This window comes from Peromyscus leucopus, chromosome 9 (genome assembly GCF_004664715.2).
Source record: "Peromyscus leucopus breed LL Stock chromosome 9, UCI_PerLeu_2.1, whole genome shotgun sequence".
In the NCBI taxonomy this organism is placed as follows: Eukaryota; Metazoa; Chordata; class Mammalia; order Rodentia; family Cricetidae; genus Peromyscus; species Peromyscus leucopus.
In genome coordinates this window covers 68982075-69000573 of record NC_051070.1, presented here as the reverse complement: position 1 = coordinate 69000573, position 18499 = coordinate 68982075, and the positions used below count along the sequence as shown (strand labels likewise).

Here is an 18499-nt window from a genome sequence, read left to right as displayed (position 1 = left end):
GGATCAAACCCAGGGCCTTGCACTTGCTAGGCAAGCGCTCTACCACTGAGCTAAATCCCCAACCACACACCCCCACCCCCACCCTCACACACTCTTTTTTAATTAATGAAAGGAGGATCTCACTGTGTAGCTCTGGCTGGTCTGGAACTCACAAAGATCTGACTGCCTCTGCTTCCTGAGTGCTGGGATTAAAGGTGTATGTCACCATGACCCCTTACCCAGCCCTTCTGGTCCCCTTTTTCTAATCATTTTGAAACAGTCTCATTGAGTTACGTAGGCTGGTTTTGGAATCTTGATTGTAATGCTCACCTTTGGCTATTATGAATTCCTACTAATCCTTCAAAAATCTTAACACATATCACTTCTTCTGTAATGACTACATCAAATGGAGTTGGTATTTGTTCAGTCAATAAATACTCATTCAGTACCTACTACTTATCTATTTAAGTACTAGGTGTACAACACCAAGTCTTTCTGATTAATGATGTCTGTGCTACTAAATATTTTTAATAGTGAATGTATTCAAAAGACATAACACTGCTGTAGTCACAGAAGTTACTGCTTAGTCTTCTTTCAAATACTGTATTTTATATATCCATTATAATATATAAACATTGTTTACTGGGGTTTCTCTGTGGTACTGAGATGTCAAATCTCTAGGCTTGCTAAGCAAGCACTCTACCATTGATTCTATCCAGGCCTAATTCTTATCTTCTCTCTTAGTAGCCTATGAATCTCTCATAGCTAATTGTATTAATCTCAAGGCATAGGACATAGACATATTATATAAATGTTTGTTGAATGGAAGGCTGAAGGGATAAATGAATCAGTAGATGTAAGGTTGAGAGTATTTGGTAAGATGGTACAGGAAGAAAGAAAGAAAAGATCCCAGAGTTACATTATGAATGAGAGGAAATTGGAGAGTAAAGAGACCTCAAAATAGAAACTTTGATTCTGTATGTTGGGAATGATGCCTCTACTACCAGGGAGTATTGTTCTCATTCTTGTTCTCTCTCTCTCTCTCTGTCTCTCTCTCTTTCTATCTCTCCCCTCCCTCCCTGCCTCCCTTCCTTCCTTCTTCCCCTGCCTTTTAAAAGAAATTTTATTTTTAATTGTGTGCATGTGTGTGTGTGCCTGCAGAGGCCAGAAGAGAGCATAAGATGCCCTAGAGCTAGAGTTAAAGGTAGTTGTGAGCAGCCAGATGTGGATGCTCAGGAATGAACTGGAGTCCTCTGCAAGAGCAGTACCTGCTCCTAACCGCTGAGCCGTCTCTCCAGTCTCAAAGCTACTGCTTCTATAATCAGTGACTGACTGACTCTTGATGAGTTCAGAGCTGCCTTTGCTTTTTGTTTCCTTGTAGATTAACCACACCTCGACCAGTGGGCATTACTTCCCCATCACAATCAGGTGAAAAACCAATTTCCAGCTATTTGTATGAGATGAATAAATATCTTTTCCTCATATGGAAGTCGTTGGTTGTTTTTCTCAGAGACCATAATATGATTTTGCTAATCTTACATGTAGTATGAAAAACAGATAACTGCCCAAAACAAATGAGCCAGACAGGGCAGAGTGCACCACTGATGGCAATTTTTCCTGCACTTTGTGCTCTTGCAGTTGCCCCACGACCCAGTTCCCAGCACAGCAGCCAAGTGGTCAGGTGAGTAGAAAGCCTGTTATTCCACATAAAACTGTGACACAGTTGGGAGATGAATGAGGTGGCTCACTGTGGCACTGAAGAGAATTACTGCCATGTCAAATGTGACACCAGTGTGTTGTGTTTGTTTTGTCTCATTTTATATAGTCGCTCTTCTTCTATGGAGTCCATCCCTTATACAGTGGCTGGCTTTGGTAATATAGAACAGGTAAGTAACAGTCACATTGTTTTTCTACATTGAGGTTTCTAGTGCTTAATGAAAGCAAGACTGTAAATCAAGAATCTTAAATTTATATTGATTTTGGCACAAATCTTTTCAAGCCATGCGGAGCCCATTTTGGAGACTAACTATTAGAAAATGACACAGCATCAACAGGGGTGACTATAGTGCAAGCATTCAAGAACTGAGTGCACAGTATCTGTCATGTTCAGTTTGGAAGTAATAAAGCACAGGTCCTTCTTAAGAACAGCACAACCTGGGAGAATAATGTATGCGTGATGGATGGTTACTGAGAAACAGTGGGGAATTGGGGATGTAGAGAAGCAGGGTATAGTAATTCACGGTCATTATTTTTCTGTCAGGGAAGCAGAGGCCTGCAGGAAAGGAGCACTCCCAGAGACTCCTACACTGGTGAGAAAGGGTAGGGGGAAGGCATCTGAAATCCGCATATTCTGGCCAGAGACTAGAAATTTTTAGTGTTCTATGCCTAATACGCTGTTTTACTTTTTTCTGGAAAATGATTCCAGTTATAGAAACATGTACTACAGTTTTTCAAGTAATGGTATTTCTGTTCTGAAACAGATAATGAGAAAATAAAAAGTTGAGAGATAGTCATTGAAAACCTAGTCAAAGGCTGGGGACAAGTAAAAGTCTTCTAACCAGAGTTTGATCCCCCAAACACACATAAAGGAAGAAGGAGAGAACCAACCAAAATATTGTCTTCTGACCTTCACCTGTGTACCATAGCACACAACACACACACACACACACACACACACACACACACACACACACACACACACACACCTTAAAAAACAAAGAAAACCTCTGATCAGAATAACTTAACTGATTTGAGTTTTCAAAACTGCCACAAGATGGCAGTAGAAATTAAGTCTAAAAGAAAAGTTAACCAACTGTGTTTCTTTGTAATGATGACACCTGATTTCTACATTGGCTGCCACAGCACACATACCAGAGAGGAAGTTGTGTGGAGCCAGCTCTCTCCTTCCACCTCTGTGTGGATTCCAGAGCTCAAACTCAGGTCATTAAGTTTGAGCAGCCAGCCCTTCATCTGCTCAGCCATCTCACCAGCCCAGAAAACATCAGTTCCTAACTGAAAGGTATTTTTTGGCTTTTCACTGTGTGTTAAAGGTAAAAATATGGGCTTTGTTTCTAGTAACAATTTTTCTGAAGGTCTGTTTTCTGTTACGAGTACAGCCACCCCACTTCTCTTGTTTGCTTTCTGCAGGGACCATCTTGCGTGTATGTTGTGCTGGGGTTGAATCTGGGGCTTCAAGGATACCCCCACTGAGATACATCCACATTCTTTTCCTTCTTTCTTTCCTTGCTTGCTTCCTTCCTTCTTTCCTTCATTTCTTTCCTTCTTTCAATCAGTGCTGGAGATCAAATATATACTAGACAAATAGTCTACCACTGAGTTGTATCCCAGCTTGTTTTGATTTTCTGTAAAAAAATTTTTTAACTTGGCATATGCACATATGCATGCATACCAAACCATGACACGTGTGGATATCAGAAAACAGCTTTGTGGGGTTGGTTCTCTCCTTCCACTTTAGGTGGGTTCTGGGGATTGAATTTAGGTCACCAGGCTTGAGTAGCATTGGTCCTGATTTTCTATCTTTTAATTGGAAACTTTAATACATTTATATTCAATGTAATTGCTGATAAGAATAAACTGCCATTTTGCTATTTCTTTTATATATGTCAGATCCTTTTTTGTCGTTAATTCCTTTGTTACTGCCTTCCCTTGTATTAAATTTATTCTCGTATAGCACTAATAAATTCTAGTGTAGCCCTATAGTTCCCTTGTTATTTCTTTTACTATATTCAAAACTGTTTTGAGATTACAACTAACGAATTTTTAAAATCTGGTTTAAATTAATACAACATTTAGCATCGATACTATACTAAAATGTCGTAGTTCTGATGAATTAATATACTCAGCAACTAAAAAAATTTAATTATTGCCTTATACAGTTGTCTTTTAAATCTGATGGGGGGGGTTACCAAGAAAATTGCACTTAAACTGTCTTTTTTGTATTTACCTATATAATTATCTTTCTGCATTTGAGTTACTAATTAGTGTCCTTTCATTTCAGCCTGAAAGACTCCATTTAGTATTTCTTATAAGGCAAGTTTGAGAGTGATAAATTCACAGTCTAAATTTTTTGTTTATGTAGGAATATCTTAATTCCTCCTTCAGTTTTGAAAGATAGTATTATTGCATATAAATTTCTCTTTGATAATCTCTGGGAACTTTGAGTGCTCTTTGGTCAGTAGTATGCCTGATGACAAAGTCAATGCTAACCTTGCTGAATATTATTTGTGGTGAGTGAGTGGCTTCTTCTTGCTAATTTTAAGATCCTTTGCCAGGGAGAGGGCATGTAGTTCAGTTGGTAGAATGCTTGCATAGGATGCATGAAGCCCTGACTTGACCCCCAGCCATGTCTAAAGTAGTGGCACATACCTATAATTACAGCACTGGAAACTGAGGCTGGAGGATCAGGAGTTCCATCTTTGGCTGCATTCTGTGCTACTGGAGACCCTGTCTCAAAAAATCAAGTTAATTTGATTAATTCATTTAATCATTGGGTGTTACGACAAGAAGCAAAATATAGGGAACTCTCAGAGAATACTCTTTTTTTTAAAAAAATTAAATGTATTAAGTTAAATGTAAGTATTGAACACCCTGCCAGCTTTTTGGTTTTTGTTTGTTTTGTCTTTGTTTTTGTTTGTTTGTTTGTTTTTGAGACAGGATTTCTCTACATAGCTCTGACTATCCTGGAATGTACTGTCCTCACACAGATCACCTGCCTCTGCCTCCTGAGTGCTGGGATTGAAGGCATGCGCCGCCACAACTGGCCACTTTTGTTTTTGTTTTTGTGGGGTTTTTTTGTGTGTGTGGTTTTTGTTTTTTTTTTTTTTTTTTTTTTTTTTTTGAGACAGGGTCTCACCATATGGACCAGGCAGGCCTTGAATTCAAAATGATTCTGCCTCATCCTCCCAGGTGCTAGAATTCTGGGCATTTGCCACCATGTCTAGCTGCTTCTTAAAATTTTCCAGTATCCTTTAACTTGTTCATTTATCCTTCATTCTTCAACTTCACTTCACTTCAAACCACAGGACTCACTGAGTTGTTTTCGGTCTGCTTCCACAGGACTTTCAGCAGTTTTCCAGTGTTGACCGTTTTCACTCTTTGTTTCTTTCTTATTCTAAACTTCAGATTTCTCTTTGACTTCCCTGGCTTCTCCTTTTGCTGGTTCCTTCTCTACCCAAGTGTAAAACAGGACCTCTCAAATGTTTGGGTCTTCCATACAAAGGGCCTCCATCCTAGAGATATTTTTAAAATGAAGAACATCAGGGTTTTTGTTATTTATTTAGGCCAGAAGTTGACTTTGGGTGTCTTCCTCAATCACTACCCACCTCATTTTAAAACATGCTTTATTAGCTGGGTGTTATCGAACATCTTTAATCCCATCACTTGGGAAGCAGAGACGGGCAGATCTCTCTGAGTTTGAGGTAAGCCTGGTCTACATAGAGTTCCAGGAGAGCCAGGGCTACATAGAGAGACTCTGTTTCAATACCTCCTCCCAAGAAAAATGTTTAGATTATATTTACTAATTTTAGGGTGTGCATATGTATGTGGGTACAAATGTGCCAAAGTGTACATATAGATCAGAGGACTGCTTTTGAAACAGGTTCTCTCCTTCCCCCATGTAGGTTCTGGGGATCTAACTTAAATCATCAGGGTTGGCATCCAAGTGCCTTACCCACTGAGCCATCTCACCAACCCAACCTATCCACCTTAATTCCTTAATTTCATTCTTTTTTTATTTTTCTTTTCTTTCTTTCTTTCTTCCCTCCCTCCCTCCCTCCCTCCCTCCCTCCCTCCTTCCTTCCTTCCTTCCTTCCTTCCTTCCTTCCTTCCTTCCTTCCTTCCTTCCTTCCTTCCTTTCTTTCTTTTTGAGACACGGTTTCACTGTATATCCTGGAACTTACTTACTCTGTAGAACAGACTGGCCTCAGAGTCCAAAGATCCGCCTGCCTCTGCCTCCCCAGTACTGTGATCAAAGTATGTACTACCATGCCCAGCTTTTTTTTTTTAAAAAAAAAGAAATTTACCATACCCACACCAGATCCACCCCACTCCTCTCTCCCACCTTCATGTTCTTCCCCCGCTCCCCTCTTTTAAAAAAAAAAAAAATCTACCAGTTTCTGCCTACATGAACATAAGACAATCTACCAGCTACACCCCCAAAGAAAAATGACACCCCTTCAATTGCCAATAACTCCTCAGCTGAGGTGAGGTTTCATAGCCCTCCCCTATCCATAGTGGAATTGTTTGCTGGCTTTATCTTGTGCAGGTAAACCATAGCTGTTGGGAGTTCGTGAGTGCAGGGGCTCATGGCATGCCCAAAAGACAGCATTTCACAGTGCTCCTCCTCATCCCCCAGCTCTGACATTTTACTATCCCATCTTCCTTAGTGTCTCCTGAGCTTTGTGAGGACCATTATTTTAATTTGTTAGACAAGGTCTCTCACTTGAGCTTGCAATTTCTGCTAGACTGGCTGGCTCTGGAATCCTAGGGATCCAACTCTCTTTGACCCCGTCCAGTGCTGGTGTTTCAGGCTCACACTGCAATGCCATACCCAGTTTTACAGGCCAGATGTAGGTCCTCACGTTTACACAGTAAGTTCTTTACCACCTGAGCAATCTGCATGCATGCACGCACACCAGCTCCTACTGGTTCTTTTTTTTTTTTTTTTTTTTTTTTTTTTTTCTGGTTTTTCAAGACAGGGTTTCTCTGTGTAGCTTTGCGCCTTTCCTGGAGCTCACTTGGTAGCCCAGGCTGGTCTCAAACTCACAGAGATCCGCCTGGCTCTGCCTCCCGAGTGCTGGGATTAAAGGCGTGCGCCACCACCGCCCGGCTTGGTTCTTTTTTATATGGTTTTCTTTCTTGATTTGCTGAAGTCCCATTCTCATCCTTTCTTTTAGCATGTTACTATTATTGTATGGGGGGGCGGGGGTCAGGAGCTCTAGAACACACACGTGGCAGCCAGAGGACAGTGTTGGGAGTCAGTTCTCTCCTTCTCCCATGGGTTCTCTGGATCAAACCCAGGCATTCAGGCCCTCAGGTTTGTGTAGCAAAGCAAATATTATAAAAAAAATTTTTTTCTGAGACAGGCTTTCTCTGTGTAGCCCTTGCTGTTCTAGAACTCGCTCTATAGGCCAAACTGGCCTTGAACTCACAGAGATCCACCTGCCTTCCAAGTGCTGGGATTAAAGGTGTGTGCCACAACTGCCCAGCTATTTACTTTTCTTTATACAGGCCATAATCTTTTCTTTGTATGTCACATAGTTTGTACACGTTCAGCATTCAGTCATCTGACAACTGTTCCTTGAGACCTTCCTTTTGTATACCCTTGAGGTTAGTTCAAGGTAAGAGTTTAGGCCTTTCCAGATGCGTCCTGCATTGTGCAGAGTCCTGGGCCTAGACACTGGGCATGTGTTGGAATGTCTCAGAGTCCCCATAGACGTCACATTCCTCCATTTTCCTGTATGTCTTTAAGTCTATTATTTGCCCCAACTAACAGTTATCTTCTCAAGCAGCCAAAGCAAGTGCCTTATTGTTTTCAAGGAACACAGGCTGGTGTGTGGTGAGCTCTGATCTCAAAACCATGATGACCTTTAGTTCTAAGTCGCATCAAACCACAGTCCCATGTGTGAGGTCTTCCAGGGAACCAAACAGTTCACATAATGACAGCTGTCTAAAATGTACTTTGAGGGCCTGAGGAGATGGCTCAGTTGCCTGCTGGGCAAGCATGAGTACTTGACTTTGAATCTCCAGCACCCATATAGAATCCAGGTACGGTGGCATGTGTCTATAACCTTAGTACTGGGGAGGTGGAGACAAGGGGATTTCCTGGAGTGCTGGTTGGCTATCCAGACAAATAGAACTAATGAGCTCAGATTCTGTAGGAGAGACGGATCTCAAAAAATAAGGTACTAGGGCTGGAAAGGTGGCTCAGTGGTTAAAAGCTCATATTGCTCTTGCAGAGGACCTGAGTTCTATTCCTAGCACCCACATTGGGCAGCTTACAACTAACTGCCTATAACTCCAGCTCTGGGAGATCTTATGCCTTGGGCAACTGTACTCACATGCACATATATACATAATTCAAAATAGACCTTTAAAAAAAAAGGTAATGGCTAGGTGTGGTGGCATATACTTTTAATCCCAGCACTTGGCAGGCAGAAGAGGTGGATCCCCATGAGCACTAGATCATCCAGGCTACACAAGAAAACCCTGTCTCAAAAAATGAAAAAAAAAGTGTCACGAGGCAGAGGCAGGCAGATCTCTGTGAGTTTGAGGCCAGCCTGGTCTACAGAGTGAGTTCCAGGAACTCATAGAGTTCCAGGCTGCTCAGAGAAACCCTGTTTCAAAAAACAAAAAATAAAATAAAATAGTTAAAAAATAAAAAAGGTACCTGATATCAACTTCTGCCCCCCCCACATGTGCATATACGTGCACATATGCACACCTGTGCTATATAACACATAAATAGAGGTGGTAGCTTGGAAAAACTCCAGTCCCATTCCTTCACTTTAGTGACTATCAAACCTATTTTTCATGATTATGGCCTGTTGGTTTTCAAAGATATCCATGGAGCTGGATGAGACATGAATATACAGTTGAAAGGTTATAACGTTAAATGCTTTTACTCACATTCACAGTTTTTTGTTTTTATTAATGTACATTTTCCAGATTGCTACCAAATCTTTAAAATTTAAGGAGTTCTGAAATGATATTCTGATTGATTTTTGCAAACTTTCTCCTTGCCTTGGATGTTGGGGATCATTTTTGGAGCTCTGTGTCACTCTCTTTTAACTGATGTCTCTCCTAGAGACATTTCATGACTCTTGTCTTTAGCTACACTTTCAGTACCATCTTAAAGGGAAAGCCAAAGAAAGCACATACACATTAAAGCACTTCAAGGCAGAGATGGCCCCTGACCTCCACACTCAAGAAAGGGAAAAGAGTACCTTTATGAGGTGCTGCTAAGTGACTTAGAAGCTTTTTCATTTACCATTAGCCCTAACCCTAAAATATATACAAAAAACTTTTGATGCCATTTCCTTCACACTGGCCCCTAAATCCCTTCTGGATTATCTCACTGGCTCATATTTATGCTTTCCAGAAACCCCTTCACCAGCTTCAACTCGTAGCCTCTCTTACAGGTAAGTAATATTGCACTTTCTTTTTCGTGTGTGTTTGTTTTTGAGGCAGGGTCTCATGTAGCTCAGGCTTGCCTCAAACTCACTATGTAGCTGAGACTGCCCTTGAACTCCTGATCCTCCTGTCTCTGCCTCCAAGTTCTGGGATCACAGGCGAGCACAACCATACATAGTTGCCTTGTTTCTTTTCTAGGGATGTGTTCACAGTGATTCTATCAGCATTCCTAGAGTTCCTGATTGGTTTATTCTACTGGCATTCATAATCTGTAGTTTATGAGAAGATGAAGAGTACTGTGTATAATATGCATTCAAGTCATTGTCTTCTCAGTTGTAGGCAGGGTTTTCTCTCTCTGGCCCAAAAGCTCACTTTTTACATACACTTCTACCTTTATCTTTCCTCCATTGAGTTTACCTTTGTTATTGTTGTTGGTTGATTAGTTTTTTAGACAGTGTCTTGGTCTATAACCCTGGCTATCCTGGAACTCACTATATAGACCTGCCTGGACTTGAACTTGTTTCAATCCTCCTGCCTCTGTGGATCCAGACCCCTGGGATTACAGTTGGGATGTTGCAATTCTAGCTTTATTGATGCTTTTATTTCCATTCCTTAGACCTTCATCTGCCTCCTCTGGACAGGGGGTTTCCTTTAGACCATTCCTCAGTGGGGACTCAGGCCACACAAGAGTCCTTACTCCCAACAATTCTGGTAAGTTAATGTTCTTAAGTTTCCTTTACAGTGAGGGGAAGGTCTGAATTTTGCCTGAATAGTACAAACCTGTCACCAGTTGAATTCTATTATGTACAGTTTGGAGGATTAGGCTGGCTCCTTATTTCATATTGTCCTCAAACTAGGGATGAAACCCAGCACTAGGGCCTTCCTATGTGTCCTAATCGCAAATTAGATTACCTGAGACGGGGTCTTGTGCAGGTCAGATAGCCTCAACCATCAATGAGGTCCAGGTTTATCAAAAACCTGTGATTGCCCTGCATCTGCCTCCCAAGTGTTTTAACTACAGGCACAGACCACCAGGTTTGGCTTTTTTTACATCCCAGTTGAGGTTTGGTAAAGGCTTTCTGCCAAGTCTGGTGACATGAGTTTGATCCCTAGGACCCATGGGTGTGGAAATCGTATGATGGAAGGCAAGAAAACCAACTCCTCAAAGTTGTCCTCTGACATCCATCTGTGCACCACGGCTCCTGTGTGTGTGTGTGTGTGTGTGTGTGTGTGTGTGTGTGTGTGTACACATACATAATAAATGTAAAAAACTGAGTTCTGGATTTTTAGATCCCACATTGAACATGTTGGAAGTTCAGTTCCAAAGGCTGTAAAATCCAGTGTCTGTTTTTAAAGTCCTGATGTTCCCAGCCTTGCTCCACATTTTTACACTGCCTCTTTCTACTCCAGTTAAACTCCAGCCTCAGACTGTTCTGTCCACATGCCACCATAGATAGCTGAGTTGGCATGAGAAAGAAAATTGATGTGATGGCCCATTTCTCAAAGTGCTTAGCTAATTGTTTTCAGACATGGTTTCTTTTATTAGCCCAGGCTGGCCTGGAATTCCCATTGTAACTGAGGCTAGTCTCCCAAGGGCTGGGATTACAGGATTACAGGTATGTACTTTTAAAAATATATACATATACACACATACATATACATACATACATACATACATACATACACACATACATACATACATGTCTTCCCATGTAGTCCAGGCTGGCCTTGAACTGTCTATGGCCAGGTTGGTCTCAAACTCATGATCCTTTTGCCTTGATTTTACAGATATTGAAATTACAGGCATATACCACTGTGCCAAGCTACTTAATAGTCTTTCACTTTCCAAGTAGTATTCTTTATTTAAGAGCTCACTAGATATTGTGGCCCACAAGTAACATGACTGAGAAACTGCCCAAGTATGTTACCTGTCACAATTCTGTCCTATCCTTCAGGTCAGAGGGAGAGCAGAGCCACACCAGAGAATCTTCCTGGTTTCCAACTTCCGGTCCTACAGGTGATGTCTGGCAGCCTAACTTGTATGTGTGTAGAACTGTTGAAGTTAGGCCTTCACACTAAAGGCTGAGGCCTAGGGTGGTAGAAGGTAACCGGTGGCAAGTGACACAGGTGTCACCGTGACACACGGGTGCTTTCGGATACTCGCAGTTTCGTGAGTGTCTTACTGACAGACTAGTTTGCTGGTTTGGTGTTTTCTAAAATTAAGTCACATAACAGTAACTAGTCTTGGCCAAAAGCACACAGGCATTTCCAGTAGTTCCACAACAAAGTTTTTGTTTTGTCTTGGGTACTGGGTACCTTGTGCATTGTAAGTAAGTACTCTCCCAGTTGTCTGTATCCCCAGACATTTTCCATTTTTAAGTCAGCTCTTTGTGAGTTCACCAGGCTAGCTGTGCATCAGTCTCCCAGACAGCTGTGATTATAGGCCTGCACTATCAGCTGGGCAATGAAAAGTCCTTTTCAATGGAATGTATCATTTGGATGAACAAGGAAAAGCATTTATTTCTCGAGGTGAATTTATGGGACTAATCCTAATTCAAACAACAAAAGGAAAAGGTGTAGTGGAAGTCTGTAAGGAGATCCAGTAAGTGAAAATTTCAGTCTTGCCTTTTAATTCCACTTTTGTGTCTTGAGTTTTGAGATTTTTTTTTGAGGCTATTTTCACTGAAAGTTTCTCAGGAACCAAGAAACAGTTCCTGCATAGTAAAATTCGGATATATTTATTTCTATAATCCAAGATGCCCTTTTAAAAATTAATTTTTAAAATTTATTTAGGTATATAAGTACTCTATCTGCATGTATGTCTTTATACCAGAAGAGAGCATCAGATCCCACTATAGATGGTTGTGAACCACCATGTGGTTGCTGGGAATTGAACTCAGGACCTCTGGAAGAGCAGCCAGTGCTCTTAATCACTGAGCCATCTCTCCAGTGCCCCTAAGATGCCCTTTATTTTGTTTGTTTGTTTGTTTGTTTGTTTGTTTGTTGAGGAATACTTTATTTTGGAAAAGAAAGAACTTTAATTAATTAATTTTTAAATGCCAAATGCTGTTTATTGAAGGAGGGAGGAGGTCTTAAATACAGGCTTACAGCAAAATGGGAGGACCCCGGAGGGCAGAAGTTCGCTATCAATGTTTTACAATCTTGCATCTAAGCTGTTAACACCCATTGTGCAGGATATACAGACAAGGAACTTCCCTTAAGCATTCAGGAGGGTGGAACCTGGCAGGGAATTAGCATAGGGAGGATATCAAGGTCAAGGTCAGCAAGCAAGGCAACAGTTACCCAAAACGGGGGTCAGGGCCCTACAGGTCCCCCTTTTACTAAAAAATGAGCTTCTGACTTAGGTTGCGTGGATGCCCTTTATTTTATCAGTAAAAAACAAAAATTTAAGTAGGGCCTAGTGGCTAAAGCCCTCAGCTACTCAGAAATCTCAGCTACTCAGAAACTGGGGGAGAGGAGGACCACAAGTTCAAAGCTAAGCCTGTGCTATAGTATGAGTTTCAGGCCTTAGTAAATCCCCATCTGAAAAATGAAAATTAGCCAGGTACTTACAATCCTAGGTTTTCAGGTGAAATAGGAAGATCACAAGTTTGAGGCCATCTTGAGTTACACAGGAAGTTCCAGGTCAGGGTAGCCAGAGACCTGTCTTAGATAAAAGAATAGACAAACTAGAGATAGAGGTCAATGATAAGTGTGCTTGCTTGGCATATACAAGGCCTTAGATGATATCCTTAAAACAAGAGAATAAATGGACTGAGTCTACCAGGTTGAACTCAATCCTCAGGGGAATCTTTGCCCTGAAGGAGATGGCAATAGTGGTGGGATGGGGAGGGGGGGAAGGGAGAAGGAAGGGAGGGGGTATCCTCGGGAGGGGGGAGAGCAAGGGAATCTGTGGCTGATATGTAAAATTAAATTAAAAAAAAAAAAAAGGTCAGGCCAGGCTGCAGACTGCGGTGGCACACACCTTTAATCCCAGCACTGGGAGGCAGAGCCAGGTGGATCTCTGTGAGTTCAAGGCCAGCCTGGTACAGAGCAAGAACCAGGACAGGCACCAAAACCACACAGAGAAACACCTGTCTTGAAAAACCAAAAAAAAAAAAAAAAAAAAAAAAAAAAAAAGTCTAGAGATGTAGCTCAGTTGATAGAGTGCATGCCCAACATACACAAAATGCCCTGCACTTCATAAAACTAGGTGCATGCACTCAGGAGATGGACCAGAAGTTCAAAGGCATCCTTGCCCACATATCAAGCTCAAGGCCCATGTCTCAGTGGAGAGAAGAAGGGACAGCTTCTGCTGTTTTTCTTTTCTTTTTTAGATATTAGGAACGCAGCATAGTAACAGCACACTTGTGATCCCAGCATTTAGGAGGTAGAAGTAGGAAGATTAGGAGCTCAAAGCCAAACAGATACCTGAAACTGTCTCAAAACCAACAACAACAAAACACCCAAAACCTGAGGTTTGAGCTGTAAGAAGCAACACTGAAGAAACAGCATCTCTCTCATAGAACCTTACACACAGAGATTAACCTATAAGGAAATACAAGAGACCTATAAATATGTGGCCCCAAGTTGAATCCTGTTAGAAACACATTTATAACTGGGTGTAGTGGTACACATCTATCATCTGAGCACTTGAGAGGTCAAGGCTGGAGGATCAGGAGTTCAAGATCATCCTAGGCTACATAACAAGTTTGGAGGCTAACCTGAGCTATGTGAAACCCTATCTCAAAAATAAAAAACCCTGCATCTATGAGATACTTGAGGAATCTTATTCTGTTGGGCACTATTAAAGATTTTTTTTCTGGGACAGGGTCTCACTTGTAGCCCTGGCTGTTCTAGAACTCACTATGTAGACCAGGCTGGCCTCAAACTCAAAGAGATCTGTCTGCTTCTGCTTCCTGAGTGCTGAAATTAAAGGTGTGCAACACTATGCCCCAAACTTTAAACACCGAGTAGTATTTTAGGTTTGATGAGTCTGTATTTACACACATATAAGAACAAGTACATACACATATATATGTAAATATAAAAATTTATGGATAGGAAGTGTGGTGGTCTGAAAGGAAATGACCCACCAAAGGGATTGGCACTATTAGAAGGCGTGGCCTTGTTGGAGGAAGTATATCACTGTAGGGGTAGGCTTTGAGGTCCCTTTTGTTCAAGCTTCCCTCAGTGTGACAGTTGACTTCCTATTCCTGCAAGCCAAAATGTAGCCAGCATGACATATGCATGCATGTCACCATGCTCCCCACCATGATTATAATGGATTTAACCTCTAAAACTGTAATCAAGCCACTCCAATTAAATGTTTTCCTTCTAAGAGTTAACAGTGGACATGGTGTCTCTTCACAGCAATAAAAACTCTAACTAAAACAAGTTGGTACCAGGGACTGGGGTATTGCTGTGATAGGCCTGACCATGTATTTGTTTGGAGGAATTTGGACTTTGGTAATTTGGGTTATGAAAGAAGTGGAATGCTGTAAGCACGGCTTAATGGGGCAAACTATTAGGAGCATGGAAGACAAGGTGCTAAGAGTGGGGGGGGGCTCACTCAAGATGTTTCAGAGGAGAATTTTAGTATGTTGCTTGGAGATCATTCTTGTGATATTTTGGTGAAGAAAGTGGCTGCCTTTTACCCTTGTCCAAAGAGTCTACCTGAGGCTAAAGTGAAGAGTTTTGGATTAATTCCATTGGAAGAACTCTCAAAACTGCCTAGTATAGACACTATTGTGTGGATATTAGTGGTAACTCTAATGAAGATTTATAGTGAAAAGGAGCAAGCTGAACAGGATAAATTACAAAATAAATTTTGAGGAGAAAAAGAGCACCAGGAAGTGGAATGGAGCTAAATCCTGTGTTCTAGGAGATAAATGGGTTAAGAAATGGAATAAAGGGAGTGGTGACTTCAGGGCAAGATCCCACCCAGCTAAGTTTCCAACTTGTGGAAAGACACTAAAGAAAAGCTTAAGAGCTGGGCATGGTGGGATATACCTTTAATCCTAACACTGGGAAGGCAGAAGCTGCCAGATCTGAGTCTGAGGCCAGCCTGGTCTACAGAGCAAGTTTTAGGACAGCCAAGGTTAGGCAGTAAATGACAGAAAGCTGGTAAAGATGTAATTGAACAAGGAGGCCATGTTCCAGCCCCAGGAAGCAGCAGAGAGTTAAGGACAGAAGAAAGGAGTTATGGAATAATGCTACTGAGGCCAGGCATGTGTTGGAGGAGTCCCTGAATAGAGACCTAGTAAAGAGGCTGTTGTATGAAGCTGTGAAAATGAAGCCTGGATTGTGTTGGAGAACTCAAGTTGTTAGAGATGCCAGAGTTGTGGGATACCTGCCAAGGAGAGTTGCTAATAGGGAGTAGAACAAGCCCACGAGATAGAAGTGTGTTGCAGTCGACAAAGCTGAACAGAGTTGGAGATATGAAGAACATTTTGACATCAGACACAGAGCTGCAGAGTTTGCAGTTTGCCCAGTTAGTTTTTGGTCTTGCTTTGGTCCAGTATTTCCTTACTATGCTCCATTCCCTGCATTTTGGAATGGTAACGTATATCCTGTGTCATAATATGTTGGAAGTATGTGATCTCTTTTATTTTGATTATTTATAGGTATATCAGTTAAGAGATTGCATAAATCTCAGAAAAGACTTTGGACTTTAAAACAAATTTGAGAGTATTACAGACTATGGGGACTTTTGAAGTTGGACTGAATATGTTTTTTTTTTTTTTTAACTGTGATATGGTCAGGGAGTAGAATGTGGTGGTCTGAAAGGAAATGACCCCCAAAGGGAGTGGCATTGTTAGGTGGTGTGGCCTTGTTAGAGGAAATGTCACTGTGGAGGCGACCTTTGATGGTCTCTTTTGCTTAAGCTTCCCTCAGTGTGACAGTCAGTTGACTTCCTGTTCCCTGAAAGCCAAGTGTAGCCAGCATGACATATGTGTGCACGCTGCCGTGCTCCCCACCCTGACAAAAACGGTCAGTGAGCCGCTCCAGTTAAATGTTTTCCTTGTAAGAGTTGGGCCGGGCGGTGGTGGCGTACGCCTTTAATCCCAGCACTCGGGAGGCAGAGCCAGGCGGATCTCTGTGAGTTCAAGGCCAGCCTGGGCTACCAAGTGAGTCCCAGGAAAGGCACAAGGCTACGCAGAGAAACCCTGTATCAGAAAACAAAAAAAAAAAAAAAAAAAAAAAAAAAAGAGTTGCAATGGGCATGTCTCTTCACAGCAATAGGAACCCTAAGACAGCACATTAAGTGGTATCTAGATTTTGCTTTAGTATAATTTAGTAGAAAGAGGCAATAGAATATATAAAAAAGATATTGGCCATGAGTTGGCCAATTTATTTTTATTTATTATGTATACAGTGTCCTGTCTGCATATACACCTGCAGGCCAGAAGAGCGCACCAGATCTCATTACAGACAGTTGTGAGCCACCATGTGGTTGCTGGGAATTGAACTCGGGACCTCTGGAAGAACAGCCGGTGCTCTTAACCGCTGGGCCATCTCTCCAGTCCTAGTCTGTCCTTTAAAACAAAACCTTTTAGGACTAAAGAAATGACTCGGTCTGGAGAGGTGGCTCAGTGGTTGAGCACTGGCTGCTCTGACAGAGGACCTGGGTTCAATTCCCAGCACCCACATGGCAGCTCACAGCTGTCTGTGACTCCAGTTTCAAAGGACCTTACACCCATGGCAAAACATCAATGCACATAAAATAAAAATTAGTAAATTTAAAAGAGAGAGAGGAGAGAGAGAGAGAGAGAGAGAGAGAGAGAGAGAGAGAGAGAGAGAGAGGACTCAGTATTTAAAAGTACTGGCTGCTCTTTCAAAGGATCTGGGTTGGATTCCTAGTACCCACATGGTGGATCCCAACCCTCTGTAATTCCGGTCTCCAGGGATCTCTGATGCCCTCTTTTGTGTGCAGAGGTACACAGACATACATGCAGCAAAACACCCTTAAACATAAAATTAAAAAAAAAAAACACTAAGAAATTAAAAATAATTATTGAAAAAGTACCTCATTCCCAGAGGTGTAACATCTCTACCTTCCTGGTAATTGCCTTTTGATAAGATAGTCAAATATTCCTGTCTTCCCAAAGTTTCTCATATACTTGACATTATCACAAAGTACTGACATATTCTAGAGTTTCTTAAGTAACAACAAAGCCTCATCATACAGGATGTATCAAATCTTAGTTTGGGCTGGGTATAGTGGCACACACCTTTACTATCTGCACTTGGGAAACATGCAGGCAGATCTCCGTGAGTTCAAGGCCAGCCTGGGAAAGCTCATAGGAAAAGACATAGACAAGCTCTAGGAAAACAGGAGTAGTGAGACCCTATCTCAAAAATAAAATTTTGGAAGTTAGTCATCATACTATGAGGAGACATCATGAGGAAGCAATGACAGTTGGTTCTGTTCCATTAAAGGAAACACCCCTACTTGTGTTTTGTCATAACATGCAAATCTGTTCTCTGTCGCAGACATTCTCCCAACAGAGGCAGATGGGACTAGCCAGGAGAGAAGGATGGAGCATTTCCAGATAAACATCCATCTTCCAGGTTTGAACTATGCATAATGCTCAAGGATGGACTTCAGTGTCCAGTACCCACTAGGGGACATAGGCTTGGGAAATGTGTACCTGCTGTTTCTTGGTTTCATTCTGCAGCTTGTTCTCTTGAACTTTATATTCCTTTTTCTCTTCAAAACATTAAATTTTTTTTTTTAAATATTGTGTATGTGTGAATGAGGGTATTCCACTTGCATATGGGTGCGTGTGGTGCATGTGCCCTTGGAGGACAAAAGAGGGTGTGTGATCCCTAGGGCCAGTTTCACAGGCATTGTGAGCTGACTGACATGGGTGCTGGGGAACCCAGCTTGGGCCTTCTTTACCAGCACAAAGCATGCTTACCTGCTGAGCCATCTCTCAGACCCTTGAATTGTTTACTAAATGTATTTTGTATATGTACTTGTTAGGGCCAGAGGACAACTTGTGGGAGTCAGTTCTTTCTGCCATGTCTGTCCTGAGGATCCAGCTCAGGTCACTAGTTCTATCTTATACCAATGCTCCAGAAAGCTTTTAGGTCTTGTACTGGGCTTCAGGAGGATAATCCTCTCTCCCTCACATGTACTGCCTTCCATTACCTAGTCTAAAACTAAAGTGGCAGAAATCCTTGGCCTTATGCTCGGGGGCAGAGAGACTGGGTAATATACTTATCCTGGTTCATTTCTGAATCTCACTTTTTAGCTTTGGACATTGCTTTCCTGTTGCCAATGTTAATAAGCAACACCTTAATTAATTTATTTATTTGTCTTTTTTTTTTTTTTTTTCCAGAGCTGAGGACCAAACCCAGGGCC

The 18499-nt window shown here is 41.7% G+C and overlaps 1 protein-coding gene across 3 annotated transcripts in view; it reads left to right on the top strand.

The window, feature by feature from the left end:
• Nucleotides 1–18499, top strand: part of Rnf212b (ring finger protein 212B) — a 41938-nt gene that overhangs the window by 22822 nt on the left and 617 nt on the right. For 2 of the 3 annotated variants that reach the window (XM_028892258.2, XM_037208532.1), the window contains exons 8-15: nt 1361–1407; nt 1618–1660; nt 1805–1865; nt 2240–2288; nt 9098–9137; nt 9746–9840; nt 11085–11146; nt 17626–17703. In XM_028892258.2, the coding sequence (XP_028748091.2) occupies nt 1361–1407; nt 1618–1660; nt 1805–1865; nt 2240–2288; nt 9098–9137; nt 9746–9840; nt 11085–11146; nt 17626–17688 (460 nt within the window). In that variant the 3' untranslated portion in view covers nt 17689–17703. The remainder of the gene's footprint in view (nt 1–1360; nt 1408–1617; nt 1661–1804; nt 1866–2239; nt 2289–9097; nt 9138–9745; nt 9841–11084; nt 11147–17625; nt 17704–18499) is intronic. The other variant, XM_037208533.1, reaches the window with a different exon arrangement.